Source organism: Perca flavescens, chromosome 1 (assembly GCF_004354835.1).
Source record: "Perca flavescens isolate YP-PL-M2 chromosome 1, PFLA_1.0, whole genome shotgun sequence".
NCBI lineage: Eukaryota > Metazoa > Chordata > Actinopteri > Perciformes > Percidae > Perca > Perca flavescens.
In genome coordinates this window covers 37,528,644-37,546,606 of record NC_041331.1, presented here as the reverse complement: position 1 = coordinate 37,546,606, position 17,963 = coordinate 37,528,644, and the positions used below count along the sequence as shown (strand labels likewise).

Genomic DNA, 17,963 nt, shown 5'->3' with positions numbered 1-17,963 from the left:
TTAGCTCAGAAATGTATTCAGAGTAGTTCAGGCTTAGTTTATTCTCATATTAGCGGTATCATGGCTTTCAATAGAACCTCATCAGATTTAACGGGACTTCCCTTTTGTTTGCATGTGGATCACAGATTGCACATTTATTCTCTCATCTCTCTCTCTCTCTCTCTCATTCTGCTCAGCACCTTGGAAACCACCTTTGACGGCAGCGTCACCACAGACATCAGCAGTGGTGGAGGTGGAGGTGGAGGTGGTGGTAGCAGCAACAACAGTGGAGGGAGTCGGAGCATCCTCAGCCTCACTTCGTCCCGTCCATCCCTGTCCTCATGGCGACTGGGCCAGTCCAGCCCTCGTCTGCAGGCGGGCGACGCACCCTCCATGGGAAACAGTTACGGTGGCCGGGCGGCCGGCGGCCAGGGGGGGCGCTACCTGTACCCTGGGCACCTCCGGCGGCAGCTGGCTGGCAGGGGAGGAGCCCTCTGCAGCGTGGACCTCGGAGACAGGGCCGGGGAGGACGTTGACCTGGACAGCATCGCCGTGGACGTCACTGGTTACATGAGCGATGGAGACGTGCTGACCAAGAATGCTGCGCGCACTGATGATGTCGCAAGCGGGTAAGTGGATTACACTGATGGAGACTTTTTAATGCTGCAAACAGGTTTTGAAATTGCTAATGCAGAAACAATTAGTCAATCTACAGAAATATACTTAACAGCAGTTTTGTTAATTTAGCAAGACAAAACATTTGCTTTGGTGTTGATATTTGAAGATGTCACTTTGGGCTCTTGGAATTTGTGACAGGCATTTTCCACTGTTTTGTGATTTCCCTATCAATATAAAAGATCACTTAATTTATTGCTAATAAAAATAATCAATAGTTGTAGAAATGGTGGTACGTTGCCACCTACCAACGAATGCACTTTTTGGGGGGTCAAGTGAGAGAGGCACTAGCTGATTATTATGATTCTGTTTGAAAATGAAAACTTAAAATTGTTCTTCTGTAATATGATAAGCCAGTTAACATAGTATCTGATTCTGTTTTCAAAAATCTGCAGGGTGACATACAGTATTTGTATAATAAATGTAGTCTATTTGGGATTTTGGCCAGGAAAAAGATTGGTTTACTTTGACATTCCTTTGTAGATGTGCCAAAAGCTGTATGTCCACTATAAACCTCCTCTATACCTCTACTAGCATAACAGTGTTTACTAATTCATTGGAAATAAAGTAATGAAAATGTTAATGTAAAATGTTACCTTGTGCTTCTATTATTCAAGCATCATGAATTTATAGTTACATTTTTCTGGCTGGTTGAAATACGGTGTTATGGTTGACCATGTGGCCATAGGCTGAGTTGTCTGAATACAAGCTTGTCACAAGAGGGCAGTAGTGTTTTCTTGCTCACTGTTCCTGCCTGTGACCCGAGTGCCAGATAATATCCCACAGTTTATCCTCAGTAGCATTTAAGTAACATTTATTCTGTACAGCTCAGATCCCACAAGTATCCCATCTCTCTGTCTGCAGACGCAAGTAATGTTGATACGCTGATAACTTGTTTATTTGCTCTCTCAAAACCACTGTCCGTGTTGTAACAGGCCTGCTGCATACCTTCGCTGCCACACTGTGCAATAGAAACCTCTGCTGTCATCATTAATATCAGATAAAGTTGTAAAAGGTGCCAACTGGGAAAGCCAGAGACAGCGATACCAGGATCTGATAACAGAGCTGCTGCAGGGATTAATTTGAGTTGAGACGAATGCAAATGTGGAAAAGAGCCTGAAAGCTCAGGGAAGCAAGATGATAAAAAAAAAACCTGGAGTGGGAATTACTTCCTCTGGCCCCCATGGGTTTGCACTGATTCACCAGCCCTGAGGCAGCTGTACAAGTCGAGGGAGCTAAGTGCTCTTGAAGTACTTGATATGTCTGAATCTGTGGCTGAGCTGACAAAGGCCAAGCCACAGCCACACCTGGACAGGTGAGTGATGTGAACAGGTGAGCACGGCCATTTGCTGACTCTGAAAACTTGATATTCAGGCTGTGTCGGACCTGTGAGGAAAGCAAGGCAAATAAAAAAAGAATTTCCTGATTTTCTTATCTGATATTGTTTGGGCTGCAATAATAGATTATTTTCCTGATCAATTTTTCATTCGTTGGAATAATTTATAAATTCTTTAGTTTGTCAAAAGTAGGAAATTGTGAATTTAGGTTAACCATCTAACACAGACGAGGATTGATGACCTCCCCCCACCCTTCTCCTTATCCTCAGGCCATTTAGCGGTTAGCATCCACTAACTGGTTCTTCTGGGATGTTTACCGAGAGAGGAGGAGCTGGCATTTAGAGTGTAGCAGTAGACTCCACTTCACGGTTTTCTTGCACTTAAATGTCAATTAAAGAGTCACACAACTAACAAAGCAAGTTTCTATCACCTCGATAGTTCTGCTTTTATTTGTCCCGGTTTTGAGATATCTGTCTCTCTAATGCATTACTTCACCTCATTACAATGGAGGTGAATGGAATTTAATGGCAACATTTCTTTCCAGAGATAATATCTTTGTTATTCCTGTGAGCAGTTGTCATCTGATGTACTTTCTATTATAGAAACAGTCCTTATCAATCTTTTTCTTCTTCTGTTCTTTCAAAGCTGTTAGCACCACATTCAATTCACTTCACCTTGGGGTGGAAATAGACATTTTAAGAGACAGGTATCTCAGCATATGATATTTATTTTTTGAACTGACCCTTTAACTCCCATAACAATATAGAACCATGGATTAGTGACAGTGTAAAACTTATTTTTGATGTCATATCTTTGGGTTTTGGACTAATGGCCGGAAAAAACAAGCAATGTCAAGACGTCACCTTTTAGCTCTGGACAGTAGTGCTAATTTCTCACTATTCTATGACATTCTACAGACAAAATGCTTAATCAAACAAACAAACAAAAAACAAGAGATGAATTGTTATTAAAAGCAATCCGTTTTAGCTCTAGACATTTAGAAGCAGTCTAACGGTACACTGAGATCAGATAAGCATCCATCTGTCCTGATAGTCCATTTATTAGAGTGCTACAACACAGACAACATGACTGATCACACCACATTTAGTATCTGCATCGGTTTTCTCCAATCTCCAACCCCCCACCTCTATCTTTTCTTTTGGCTTCCCTGGCCCTTTGAGACAAGACCCCCCCTCCTCCCTTCCCTCACCACCTCCTCGGCTCGGGGGTATGTTGCCCCTCAGCCCTCCCCCTTCCCTCCCTTCCTCCCCTTTCCCTCCCATCCCTCCTCCACCTTTCGCAGAAAGACCCAACCTCCTGCCAGGGGGGGGAAGACATGTGGAGCTGAGGAGAGAGAGGCTGCATACCAACACTGAGCTCCCACAGAGCAACACACACACTCTCACACACGCTCAGGCTGCACATGGACACATAATCACTTCTGATATCACCATGACCAAACACGCTCTCACCTGGTGAAATTATTTACACAACAGCAGATCTCTCGCACACAGGTTCAGACCTGATAACAGACAGTAGCCAGACGGTGGAAAACGGACACCCTTGATCAGGAGATTTTTATCAAAAGGGGATCAACCCTCACCTGGACGTGTTTATTTTGCTTTGGACTGACCGTGTTACCATGTTTGAGGCAGAAAGGTACGTCAGAGTGTTTCAAACTATCTAGACAAAACATCAGAAGCTCTACAGGCGATTGTTTGTTTTCAAGAGTGTGACAGTTTGTGAATTCCCTCCTGTCAATACCACAGTGCGTGCATTCTTTTAGTAAGTCAAATATTTCTGCAGGTTCATTTACTCAAGAACTTTTTGCTTCTGTTAGTGGCACGCCTGGCTGTGTAAACTCTACCTGGCTGCTCCAGTTCAGCCCATGAACTCTCTTGTTTGGACACGTTTCTCCTGATGCAGAAGGTTACAGGTTAACAGGCATCTGAAACTGGACAGGGAGTCTCCGTTACTCATTAGTGTGAAGAATTAATATGTAATTGACTTGACTGACTGACCATCTTCAAGGTGACTTTGCTTTGGGATGATGGATGCTTCCGATAAATGGCAGCTAACCCCCCTCAGAGTGGATCCTCGGTCAGAGTTGTATCCCACCATTATTCACCCATCTACATTGTCTCTCTTATTGTGTCTTATATAAGCGCAGGAAATTATGTTTTCATTGCTTCCTCTGTCTGATTGATTGTGTGAATCTTAAAAAAAACAGAGGTATTGATTTGTCCGATATTTGGTGGTACACGGATCGTTTGATTTAGCTTTTGTGGTAATCAGGATTCATGATTTCTTACCTTAAAAGCAATTTCAAATGCTTGTAATAATACCTTCAAAAGCATATAATAAATACAACATAAGACATAAGAACACAAGTAAATGATAGAAACAATTTTGGTACTAACTGATGAATACCTATGGTTCATAAAAGCAGCTGAGAATACTAATCTGGATATAAAGTTAGTCCAAATCAGGCATGTCCTCTTTCTACTGGATGTTTGTCCCAGCTCTTTGGTGCATGGTAACAAAAATGCTGAATCTCCTTGTTTAGTTTGGACTCTGGGTAATGGTTAGCAGACGGCTACCAGATGACCTGAGAGAGAGGGCACAATCCTTATACTGCATTCATGTTCTGGTGACAAAGTACAACATCTGGTACTTTCAGGTTTGCTGCTAAAACTGTAATGCACATGCTGTCGGGTACAACAAATCAGTCCCAGTGTGCCTCATATCTGTTTTCTATCACCACAGTGAATTGTTACCCATTGCTGTAGTTCCCCCGCAGCTCTGCAGGACCTATTAGGCTCTTTCAGCGCAGTGTTTTAGTTTTCCTGCCCAGACTCGGCTCTCATCAACCTTATTTCCAGCAGCAGCTGTGTTGAGTAAAAAAAAAAAAAAAAAAAAAAAAAACTCACAGACAGACCCACTGAACAACTAGCTGGTGAAGAAATGAAACATCTAGCAGCTTGTTTTGTGCGCCTAAGTGGCCAAGAAAAAAACACAATTACTGCAACGTTGCAAAATTCCTAATCATACTTGCAGCTGTAAACATTGTAAAGGCCGCAGTTTGTTCAGCATCTACACAGGTTTGCTCTCTGCTGAGTGACTTCTGGTTGCCGTTGCCGTTTCTGTCTCGCAGCTCAGATGCTGATTCAGTTTGACTGCATGTCACACAAAGGAGCTCTGTGTATAAGAAACACTGTACTCTGTGTATACTGTATATACATGTAGGTATAAATGTGTGTGTGTGTGTGCGCTCATTTGCCTCTTGCTGAGATCCACACAGAGATAACACAGAAAGGGTTTTAGTGGTTGAACTCTCGCTGGGCTTATTTTTCTAATCGCTCAACTGCTGAAACCGAGTCATCACAGCCCCACACAGAAAGCATTCACTGACTGAACGGTCCAGCCTCAACTTTAAATCGGCAAACATTTCATTAAATTACACCTAGGTTAAATGAGTCAATATTTAGTTCCATTAGGAATCTCCTCCACGAGTAAATGTTTGGGGAATTAGTTGGTGTTGTTTTAGTTTGAATGGGAATGTTTGTTTTAAGTGTTCAGGGCCTCAGCATCTGCTTCAGACTGTAACTGCTGCTAACGGCCAGTCTCTGACTCCAGCAACCAATAAATCAAGTCCATTCAAATGTAATTTTCCGTTATGAAATGAAGGGAAGCCTGCTTAGCCTGCACTTATACATATAGTGTATTTTTAGCTTATTTTTTGTATTTATAATGTTCAGCTACTCAGTCAATCATAATATCCCAGCCCAGAGTAGATGTGATGAATGGCGATATCCTCGTTGTGGGAATAAAGAACAGACTCATCCTCTGTCTCCTGAGCGGCCACTTCTTCTACAGACCACTGTTGTTTACCACTCGCCACATGAGAGAAATGTGTCCTCAGTCCAATAGTTTGCTTTCTTCAGTGTTTGTTAGGGAGCTCTTTGCCAAACGTTTGGCCCTGATTAATGAGAGCTTTGCTTCGACTGGAAAACTAGATGGATGTGGGTTCCTCCTGATCTATACACAACTAAAGCAGCTCTGAGAAGAAGCAAAAGAAGAGTGTGTTAACTCTGGCCAAGGTCTTGAGACAAAGTGTGGTACTGCACAACTTCAAATCATCCTCTCTGAGCCCTTTCATTGTGTGCCTTAGAATTGCTTTATGGGGACGATATCTAACGTGCTTTGTTGTGTTTTGCAGTTATATGACCGACGGAGGTTTGGGTCTGTACACGCGGCGCCTGAACCGCCTGCCCGATAGCATGGCCGCCGTCCGAGAGACACTCCACCGAAACACGTCGTCAGGACAGGGAGATGCTGACAGGTAAGTCAGAAACATCCTAAAGGGAAATTTCACCTGCTTATTCTCTTATACTTTGAAATGACCCATCTGTGATGTTCAGTTCGTTTCAGTAGTAATCTTTTGATTTGGTGTTTACTTTTTGCAGTAACCAATTTCCCTCAGCTTGCTTTGCCCATCGCTACTAATTCAATTTTGAAAGTAAACTGGTCCACACTCAGATAAAAAAAATTTGTTTTGAAGTTCACGTTTGCTCCGTCTTTATTCTCTTGTAATGCAGAAGAGTAACGGGCACAAATGTGTCATTCGATGCCTTCCTTTCAGTGCGTAGGCAGTGCGAGCCTGCAAAGATACAGCAAATGTCAATTTCTACTGACCTTTTTTTTTACCAGTTCACCTTCAATGGGAATTGCAGTTATTGCCATTTTAAACACACCAGATTCCAATGTATTGAACTACAGTACTTCTACTGGTTACCTACAGTTCCCAGATTTCCTTTATTCGCCTCCTATTAAACATTCTGAAATTTGTGCGTTTGTCCAGTAGTGGGAGTTTAGGCATAGACAGTAAATATTGTTATCCAATGACGTTGTAGGCATGTCCGGTGGTTGTAATGCTTCCTGTCTGTTTTCTGCTCCTGTCAGTCGAGAAAAAAGAAAGTTTTATTTTTTATCACACTGTCTTGTTTCCTGGAAGTTTAAATTCTGTTATCTGTTTAGTCTTCTCTGGGTGCCATCTGCCTTGGTTGACATACTTGGGGGTTTGAAAGGTGTGTTTATGGATGTAGATGGAAGTCATGAAAAGGTTTAATATCGCAGATTTGCACATAAGATGGAGCTAACACACAATATCTTGAGCAGGCGGTGTATAGAGCGTTGAAACAAATGGAAAACTGAGAAACAGCTAAAACACCACCATATCCTGTCTATTGCTTAATATCTTAATAAAATAATAATTATCTCTCTGTTTCACAGAATGGTATTGCAGAGGTTTTGCTCAGACTTGTACCATTGCTACAGGATGTGATGTAACTGAGCTTTGTACAATACACCGCTGCTGACACACCGATTGATCCGAAATGTTGGAGAACAGCAGTGAGCCACGTGCATTTCTGTTGGTATTATCTTGGATATATAGGCCACAGCATGTAATAAAGTGAGAAGATGAAGTATTTGTGTATCAGTGGGACTTTCCAGAGCGCCCCGTGTCAGCGTGAGGGATTCTGTGTAATGCTGCCGTCTTTGTCCTGTCCCAGAGATGGAGAGGGATTTGGTTCCTGGCTAATTGACAGATGGAAATGGATGAAGGCCAAGCAAAGCCCACCATGTTGCAAGATGGAGATGGATGGTGGGGAAGAAAAGAAAGAGAGAGAGAGAGAGAGAGAGAGAGAGAGAGAGAGAGAGAGAGAGAGAAGGGGGGGGGGATAAGCTTGATATGAAGATGGACTGGTGGTTGGAAGAATAAATAAATGAGTGAGAGGCTGGGTGAGACAAAGGAATGACTTGTCTCCTCAATATATCATCCACATGGAATCTTTTATTGAAAAGAAATGTACCAGTTTCTTGTGCTTTAGGACCAGAAATATTTGACATGTGAAACAAAAGCTTTGAAGTCTTCTATCGGTTTGAAACCGATCACACACAGACAGACATGCTGTCGTGTTTTGTTGTAGTCTTGAGTGCTTCAAACTGCCTTTTTCCGTAAATCCTCAGGTGTGGCTAATTTCCTGTCCTCCAGACTTTTGACCTTTGCCCTCTCGCTGCCTTGTACCCTCAGTCCTTCACATTAAACTCCCCCAGCCCTTAGGTGGGGCTTAACATAAACTGTCCCTGGACTCACCGTTCCTCTCACCCTCTTTCTTTCTCTCTTAACATGCAGGACTTTGTCTCTCATCTCACCTTTCATTTTCCTCTCGCTTGTTTTGATTAGAGACTGCAGCGAGTGGAAGAAACTGGAAAGCCATTAAATGATAAAAGTTGGGGGATTCCTCTCCCTTTTTTTTTTGCTTTCATGTTTCCATGTGAGGTTTAATTGACCAAGTAGGCAGATGTTATGCTTTCTCCACAAACTTCACATTTCTTCTTTCATGATCTTCAGTCAGCTTCATTATTTCTTTCATACGATTAAAGAGAAGGGCAAGGAAAGAGTTTTAACATTTAAGAAGGGATGAGGTGACTCCCCTCCTCCCGACCACACCTCCCCCCCCCCGAAGGAATGTCTGATAAATGTGCTCACTGCTTTTACTTTGGGATTAATTAGGAGAGGTGGAAGCGGCAGATAAAAAATGCATTAGCATAACAAGCGGAAGCAAGTGCAGCTGGAGGGTAAAGAAGGGTGACTGGTTTTCTGTTGTAAAAGATGAGACTAATTTAATACATGAGACTGGGGTTAATGGTGCAGTTTGGGGAGGCAGAGGGGGGTGAGCACCTTTCTCTGCATGCTTCCTACATTTTGTGGTTCGTGAGTGTCAGAGGTTCTGTGCTCAGAGGTGTGTGCGGTCTGTATTTGCTCTCTGGGTGAGTGTGTGACCCATCTATAAACCTGTTATAGTTTAAAGTAGGGGTGGGAATCACCTGAGGCCTCATGATATGATATTATCCCGATACTTACGTCACAATACGATTTTATTGCAGTTTTTTTCCAACTTCAAATTTTTCCCAATTTCAGATGATGTCCCCAAAAGGAAACTTAGTCAACATCTGTTTTTATCTAAAAAGATACATGTCTCTGTTTGTTCATCTCACTTCAATTTTATTGCTGCAAATGGGATTGTCAAGCAGACAAACATACAATAATAGATTGATACTTGGGGTCTGTGTAGAGATACAGTATTGCCACGGAAAATATTGCGATACTATGCTTTATCGATTCCCCCCCACCACCCCACCCCTATTTTAAAGTCTTCTGGTTTGGGATGTAGCCGAGCCTCTCAGAGCTGGTGGGGAAGTGTGGGGGTGGGGGAAAGGTGTTAGGTTTCTCCGTGGCATTGGGGCAAAAACCTTGTGACCCCTGGACAAGGAGGTCACAGCTTCAAAAGGGTCGAGGTTCACAGTTAAGAGCGTTCCTAAAACTGTTAGGCCTTCACGCTAAAACCCTCCCGATCAGACCAAACCTGCACTAATGAGGAGCACAAAGGATGCAACTAGAAAAACGCAGCGTTGAGCGGCATCTCATAGGGCTGTGCAATAAGAGTAAACTCTTATTTTGTCTTGTGTTCTAAATGGGAGAAAAACAGTTCAATAGGAAAAGTATTTAGGGAAATTTCACAGTTAAATTGTTTAACTGTTTTCCTGTTTTTTAAGTTTCACGATTGCAACATCTTTCCAAAAGTCAATCAGTAATCGTGCTAAATAATCATGATTTTACTATAGACCAAACAAATCGTGATTGTAATTTTTTTTCCCTTAATAAAGCCCTACCATCTCATCGACTGAGTTAGTGACTGATGTGATCAGTGCTGCTGATCGGCAGCTCCTCTTGGAAGTGCAAGAACTAGTTTTACCAACTGTCAAATGTATGTAAAGCAGTTGGTGGAAACCAGCAGTGGAACACACTGACTCATGGGACAACAGGCCCTGCGAGGCAGAGTAAATAAGTAGAAACAATAGAGACCAGGAGCTCTGTGTGTGTGTGTGTGTGTGTGTGTGTGTGTGTGTGTGTGTGTGTGTGTGTGTGTATGCATGCTTATCCCTGTCATTTATCTCTGCGGCAGGAGAAAGAGGAAGCAATCCATAACCGCCTGTCTTCAGATTTGAATTCTCTTTGTTAAAGCAGACAAAGGAGATGTCTCTGTGGTGTGAAACCACTGTAGCGATGAGTGTTAAAGAGACACCCCCCTCCCATCCCCTCCCTTCTTGCTGAGGCGTTGAAGATATAATTTATTTTTTTCCAAATGAGAATGTGATACAGAGAAGAGAAGAGAGCACCACATAAACTACTCCGTTTCAGGCTGCTGACTGATGCTTTCACATGAAAACGAGGCGGCAGGGTGATAAAGGATCTTAGTAATGTTTTACACATTTGTGTTAATGGTTTATTTCCCTGTTCTCTACATTTACTTGCTGGTACAGTCAGTACTGGCAGGACCAGGACTCTTAAAGAAGAAGTTTGAAGAAAAGAAGAATGTGCTGCATGAAAAACAAGCAAGATAATGAATTATAGTATATATAGTCTGTATAATAATAGGGGTGTAAATCAAAGTTTTATCATGATACAATATTATATTGATTCTTAGGACAACGATACAATATTTACTGACATCACAAAGTCTGTCACGATACAATTTGGATTTGATTTAATTCAGGGGCCTGCGACCGATACCAGACCATACATAAGCCCAATTGACGCAATCAGTTACGTTTATATATATTTACAAAAATCGTATGATTGGACAATTTCATTACTAAGTTCTTCCAGACATTTAAATTAAAAACAAACTACTCTTTTTAGTAAAAAGAATAAATATAAAGTGGGAATTTCAAAATCTTAAAGATGACGATATGTATCAAGATTTTCACTTTGTATCGCTAATATTGGTAGTCTGGCTATCACCAGACCAAGCTCAATCTTGTAAGATTGAACATTAGTCTGGGGAGTCTGCTCTGTATTTTCTACTGCACAAGAGGCGTGATCAACGGGCGTAGTTCAAATGACTCTGTACGCAATTGGATAGTCCTTCAACCAATCAGACCACCGATCCGGGTGACGTAGCAGCGACAGCGGCATCAACGGGTTGCTGCGCTTCGGTGGCCGGCTTGTTGAATGTAAACAAAAAGCTGCTTGGTCGCTTCTCTATTGTCATTGTGTTAAACCCCGGCAACAGCGCGCCAGGTGGATAAGCCAGTTGCGATTGGTTCCCGTAAATTTGTAACGGAAGCAGAATAGATAAACGTACAGGTTTCCAGCCTGAGCTGCAGGGAGAAATCAAATCGCCGGCAGATCGGGCTGGGTCTACCCAGTCTATAATATTGGATCATTGAGGACTGAAGCGATATATCGATCCAGATCAATGTATTGTTACACCCCTAGTAAACAGTCCATTTGGTTTGGCCAACGTGTAGCACTAACAATGTGAAAAATTAACACACAACCTCAAGGAGATAGACCTAACCATGTGAATGCAAGTAGCACTGTAACAAAGGTGGGTCATGTTGGGTAAAGGCTGATTCCAATCATTATCAAGAGGTCTGACAATAAGCAGCTTGACACAAGAGGTTTTAAATCAACATGAGACACGCAATCGAGCTCCAAGGAGTCCAATCATCATTCATGTGTTGTACCAGAGATGTCGGTACAACACATTAAAGAGAAAACCGTAGAATTACTTAATGTCATGAAACATACTTGACAACACAGAATATGCCAAAGACAAGACACGCTTCGTACAGTATAAACCGTATTGTTCCACTGACAGATACACCTTGCATCAGCAGGGGCCTGTCAAAAACACAAAGACAGCTGTTGCTCACTCTAATTCCTTTAATTGTCCTTCTCGTTATCTTTTAATTGTAGATTTAATAGCCTTTTGTAAAGTCCTTTAAATTGCCTTGGTGTTTCAAAGGCAAATAAACCTGAGTAAACTTGCCATGCCTTGCCTTTGTGGTACTAAGCCTCGCAACACTAGTCTTTTAAGTCCATTAGCACTGCATATAAAACCCAGCCTCCTTATTTAGTTCAATGATCCTCTGGCAAAAAAAAACTAAACTGAAACTAGTTCAACATTTACCGCAGCGCGGTGTCATTCGGCAACCTTCTGCATTGGCCAATCAAATACATGCAAGCACCACATTCCTGGTAGATTACGTTGTAATGTGAATTGTGTAATTCTACTGTGATTTTCCAGAATTGTCTTTTGGCACCTGATAAACTCAAACTCATAGATTTATTGCTTAAACCGTCCTTCCTGAATTGTATTTTAATTTCTTATCGGTATTTTAGTCCAGTGATGAAGCCAAGTCTCAAGGCAGATAGTTTGAATCAAAGATTTTTTTCCCCCTGCAAATTACTCAAATTCCAAATTATTAACACAACTGGTGTGTAGGCTAACTGTAGAGGACCCATGTTAGTTACTTCAAAGTTAAAGGCCTGACCTTTTGACTTTCTTACATTTTATTATTATTATGATACACGTTCAGATTATTTTGTCTGCCCCCATTATGTGGAATCACTATACAACTGCAAGTACAATGGATGTTGATAAAACTGGAAATCATCTGTGATTTTTAATCCCACCTGCAACAGAACAGAAACAAGTTGGCGCACACACACGCACACAGACACACACATGCCCCAAGCCCCAATATGTTGCCTCTCCTGTCTGGACTTGAGCAGGTTCCCTGTTGGCCTCCGGTAGAGGAGGAGAGATGTTCTTCTCCTCAGCTACCAACAACACCTGGCCCTCCACCTGTTTCACCCTCTACCAGCCTGTCTCTCTCTAACCCCACCTCCACCTGCTCCCCTGGTATCCAGAGTGAATGTTGTGGTTTGCCTGAAGGCTCCCACTGTAATAATAATCACTCTCCTCCCTCTGTTCCTGTCGTTTCATGAGCCATCCAGCCGATCTTGTTCCCCAAAGAACCAGGAGTCTATTTATATGATAATCAGACACACAGGAACTCAGCTTCATCAGCACTTTGACCCCGCATTTTTTTTTTTATGCAATTATGGAGTAGTTTAATAACCTTGTTTTACATGACATGTCATAAAGTCACACTGCTTGACACTGCTTTTCAACTTGCCATGCCCACTTACCCTAACATGACATAGGGACGTGCCTATAGGAGCTGCCCCTGTTGTGCTCCTTTTTACTTCTGCGTTTTAAAGGCCGGTAGATGTCCGTTTACTTTGCATGCTGGCTACGTTGAACTTGTTGAACAGCCAATAACGTGGCTACCATGATGATAACGGACCATGATAACAACAGTAAACTGAGAGCACCCTGCATGCCAGGAAATGGGATCCTGTGTTTCTTGTATTGGATGAGCATCAGAAAGGCATGTTCACAGATCGAAGAGGAAAGTAAGAAACGTAGCTTCTCAAACTTCAAAAAGAACTCCAGTCTTACTGCAGCCAATAACGTGCTGTCCATGATTAAATTTATGCAATCTAACTCAAGATTTGGGAATTAGGAAATATTTTGTTATATGGTATATATCTAGCTCACATTCATTGAGAGGAGAATTTGTTAAATGTGGCTTTAGATACGCAGCCACACCTTTCCATTGTCTGCTCTCCCCTTATTTTCTGCACTTATATACACACACACTCACTCACTCTCACACACACACACACACACACACACACACACACACACACACACACACTAACTCACTTACACTCACAACACACTTTATGCAACCAAATACTATTCCACAGATATCCAGACTCTCACACAGCATTTGACTCTCCTAGAATACTAAATACTATAAATGCCTCCCAGACATGTTCATACTGAAAGCAGAGATCTGCTGGGTCCCAGGTGTGTGTGTGTGTGTGTGTGTGTGTGTGTGTGTGTGTGTGTGTGTGTGTGTGTGTGTGTGTGTGTGTGTGTGTGTGTGTGTGTGTGTGTGTGTGTGTGTGTGTGTGTGTGTGAGATGAAGGCGTTCTGGGGCACACTGGCGCAGTCTGACCCACAATCTGTAGCAGTTTGATTCAAGATATAAGGTCAAATATGTTCTCATGTTAATGGGATCCTCCCACGAACACTCACATACCCCAGCTGTTGCAGAATGCTCTTCCACCTACACAGCAAAAATCTCCATGTTGGTCATTTTAATATTATTTGCTTTTTTTTTTTAAGTGAAATAAATGTTTTCAATACAAATGAACAATTGAGCTATTGAGCATTCAGCCTTAAAGGGCAGGTCTCACCAGCTTTAAAAGAGACACAGTCTTACAGTTTTTTTTTTAGCACAATATGGCATCATGACTTTGCGTAAACATACACGCCACTTTCCTAAAGCCAAATGGCGTGTTATCTGTACGCATTTTGAGCTATCCACGTGTATGTCTGCGTTGTATACAGCGGATGTAAACATACACACATCTTATCGCAAGAACGTGCCGTACTATCGCGAGAACGTGCCGTACTATCGCGAGAACGTGCCGTACTATCGCGAGAACGTGCCGTACTATCGCGAGAACGTGCCGTACTATCGCGAGAACGCGTGTAAAAAAAAAAAAAGAACATTGGGAAAGGCTTTAGTAACACAAATAAACGACAAAAACACGACTGTGACCAACGTCACACGCATAGGAAAACATTAAACGGTTGGGTTTTTGATTGGAAAAGAAAAGGAGAAAGAATCAATAGGAAGTAAGCTTGTTATGAGCAGAGAGAAACAGAGACAGAATCATAAGAGAAATTATGTTTCTGTTGCCATGCATACTGTTTCAGCAGGCCATCTTCCCCTCCTCTGGGCTTTTAACAAGCACACCTGCCTCGCCCCAGGAAATACACACACACACACACACACACACACACACACACACACGTACGTGGGTGGGGCTCTCCCTCAGGTAAATAAGGGTTTTTCTTCCACACATTCTCTTTTTATGCCCAACATTGCTGCTCTAACATCCACAGCTCTCTCTTGATCTTTGTACTCATTATTCTGGCATGTTATTTGTTTAAGCTTGTTTGTGTTATCCTGTTTTGGTCTTATCTATTTGCTGTAGCCTATTACTCATCTGAAAGCAGTGAGATGTGGTAATGACCCACATAGAGAAAAAAGCTTGATATGCAACAAAGTTTGAGGGTAGGATTTGGAAACAGGATGTCTTGATTGCAAAGTATATGAGCCTCAGCCAAGTGAGTTAGCCACAGAGCCAGCAGTTTTTGAAGGGAAACACAGAGGGCAGAGGCTCGGTCCCACGTCTCTGGTCCAGTCTGGAATCTAATCCAGGCCACCAAGAGGAAACAGTAGATGGAGAAAGTAGAGCAAAGGAGCAGAGCAGGTTGGACTTCAATTAATCTACAGTGAGTGGCTTGTGGAGCACTCAGCAGCACAGGGTAAGTTTTAATCCTCCATACCTTACCTGACTAATATTTTCCGTGAGGTTAGGTGCGGGTGGGAAGCCGGGGAGTCAGCAGGTTCGTGCAGGTTGCAGCTTTAAAGTCGCTGGATAAAGTTGGTTATCCACGTTTCAGCTGCAGGAAAGGCACAGGGACAAAAGTCTGCATGCGAGAGAGATTTAATGTCATGGACTCTTGAAATGTAACAGGCTACAGACTAACATATTGGTAAGATTTTGTCCTGTGAGCCCCAAATGGTATCATTTGCATTTTCTGATTTTAACCCTTAAGTCACTGCTTTCCCATTTTATTTCACCTGAAGTAGGTTTAAGTTTGGAAAGAATCCTCTTAGTGAAAATAATCTAACATTATCATATAAATATTCTGTATCAGCTTATTAATATTGAACTTAATAACGTCAGTATAATAAAATAATGTCCGAACTGTCAGTAACCAATCTACATTTTCTATTAGTAACTGGAAATCATTATTACTAAATATGTTTTTGTTTCCATACTTCAAATGATGCAGGTTAATGATTTTGAAGAGTACCATACAGGTTATTCTACATCAACAAGTATGAAGTTTTATTTAATGCAACATTTTGCGCTGTGTGACAAGAAATTTAATTCCGATGGAGACGTAACTGAGAGCATCTGTGGAAAATAGACCAAAGAACAAAGTGGGAAAAAAACCAAAGTGGCTCAACGTTAAGAGAGGAAAATCCTGGAAGTGTTTTATTTCCTCAAAGTGGATCAATATCTGTTATCTGGAGAAACTTATAAAGCAGGTTTCAAACCAGATGAGCATAAAATAGGGCAGATTCTGACCAAAGTTTGCCTTTATGTTGTAGCTGCACTAATTTTTTATTATTTGGCCCCCGGGATCCCATGATCCCATGATCCCATGTGGTAGACCACAGACGTAGAGAGGCAGAAGTTACAGCCTTGTGTTTCATTCTAGCACTGAGGCGACAATGGGCTGGTTTGTATGCGCCGTGTGTTTAAGTAGTGTATCTGCACACACACGTGAGAAATTCCACGTAGAAATTCCCAGTAGTCTTTTAAATGTTGCTTTTCATTGCATGAGCAGATGCAGCACGGGGGAGTCGTGTGCCTGTGTTGGGTGATGCGTGTCGCACGTGTGACGAGTTTTTACCGTGGATCCGGGTCAGCTGGTCCAACCTAAGGGAGTGTGTTTGTTTACACATCAAACAGAGTGAGAAAGAGACGAGTCAGAGGAAATCTGTATGAAAGACAGGCAGCCAGATGGATCTAAGTGTTTTGATAAATTCTCTCAGTGCAGATAGCAAATGTTTTCACAAAGACAGGAGACAATAAGACCAGACACGAGAGAGAGAGAGAGAGAGGGAGGGAGAGAGAGAGAGAGAGAGACACACACACATTCCTTAGTGTGTTGTCCAGTCCTGTCATTTCCCGTCAGTGCAGGGACAGCTGTGTCATTTCCTGGGCTCCGGCCTGGAATGTGTTGGGTCCCGTCCTGGCGGCCCCTTCACTGCCTCCTTCGCCCTCTCACTCCGTATGCCCGTTTGGTCCTGACTGTTGTCTTTTGATAAAATCATAAAAAAGATACATTTGAGCTGAACCATGAACCCTAAATGTTGTCACGTTTTGGTGATTTTTGGCCACAATTATTTTCTGCTTCTCAAGTGTAGATTTAGTACATTGTCCCTATTTTGCAAGTTAATTAACACTTTATAAGAATAATATCATCAACAACATCACATTAAATCAATCCAGTTGAGGTAATAAAGACACCTGTGATCATATCATGCTTCAGATCTAAATACCCAAGAGCTTGCATGTATTAATTCACCTTACAACACTGAAATAATTAGTTTTGAGCCCTTATGAGCAGCTGCGAGTACAGACACTGATGGAAGAAATCTTAGCGTTATTCTGCTGCCTTAGTTTTCTGTTTTGTTGCTATACATCACCTCTAAGTAGCCTAATTTCCATATGAATGTTATGCCAGTCTGAACACGTAGCATTCTGTTTTAACACTAAACAGCCTTTCTCTCTGTATCTGTTATTTAGGTGATTGCATTTTGTAGGATGTTTGAATTGTTGTTCTTCATTTTTATACATTTTGCTTTCAATCATTTATTTTGAGAACAATTTTAACAACACAATATGATCATTCCATCACAGGATATCAAACCTCAATACTTATTACGTATCAAAAGCTGGCATTGTATATCTGTCCAGATTCACACGTTGTTTGATCAGATAGTCCTTGATTTATTTCAAAACTTAGTTAATTTTAGGAGGATGGAGGAATTTATGGAGGAAAAGTTCTTAAACAGCTGCTTGTGTTTAGTCAACATTTGAGTTTAAGTTTGGCTTCCTTTGGTAAAATAAAAAAACAGCAGAGAAACATTCATATCCATCAAGGTAAGACATCAAATATTGTTTGATATAAGTACCGAAAATCCGGTATTGTATCAACATATCAAAACATTTCAAACTATACCAAGCTCAAATCATCAAGATATGATTCCGCTGACTATTGATAAACGTTAATGTTGTGTTACGGCCTAGCCCCATAAGAAAAAGTTGTTTTCATTTTGTGCCGTTATGCAAACCATATTTACTGATAGGAATCAAGTGTTTTGCATGTC

The 17,963-nt window shown here is 41.8% G+C and overlaps 1 protein-coding gene across 2 annotated transcripts in view; it reads left to right on the top strand.

Moving 5' to 3' along the window:
* nav2a (neuron navigator 2a) overlaps positions 1-17,963 on the top strand; it is a 101,334-nt gene that overhangs the window by 44,410 nt on the left and 38,961 nt on the right. For both annotated transcript variants that reach the window (XM_028589316.1, XM_028589395.1), the window contains 2 exons: positions 177-608; positions 6,211-6,333. In XM_028589316.1, the coding sequence (XP_028445117.1) occupies positions 177-608; positions 6,211-6,333 (555 nt within the window). The remainder of the gene's footprint in view (positions 1-176; positions 609-6,210; positions 6,334-17,963) is intronic.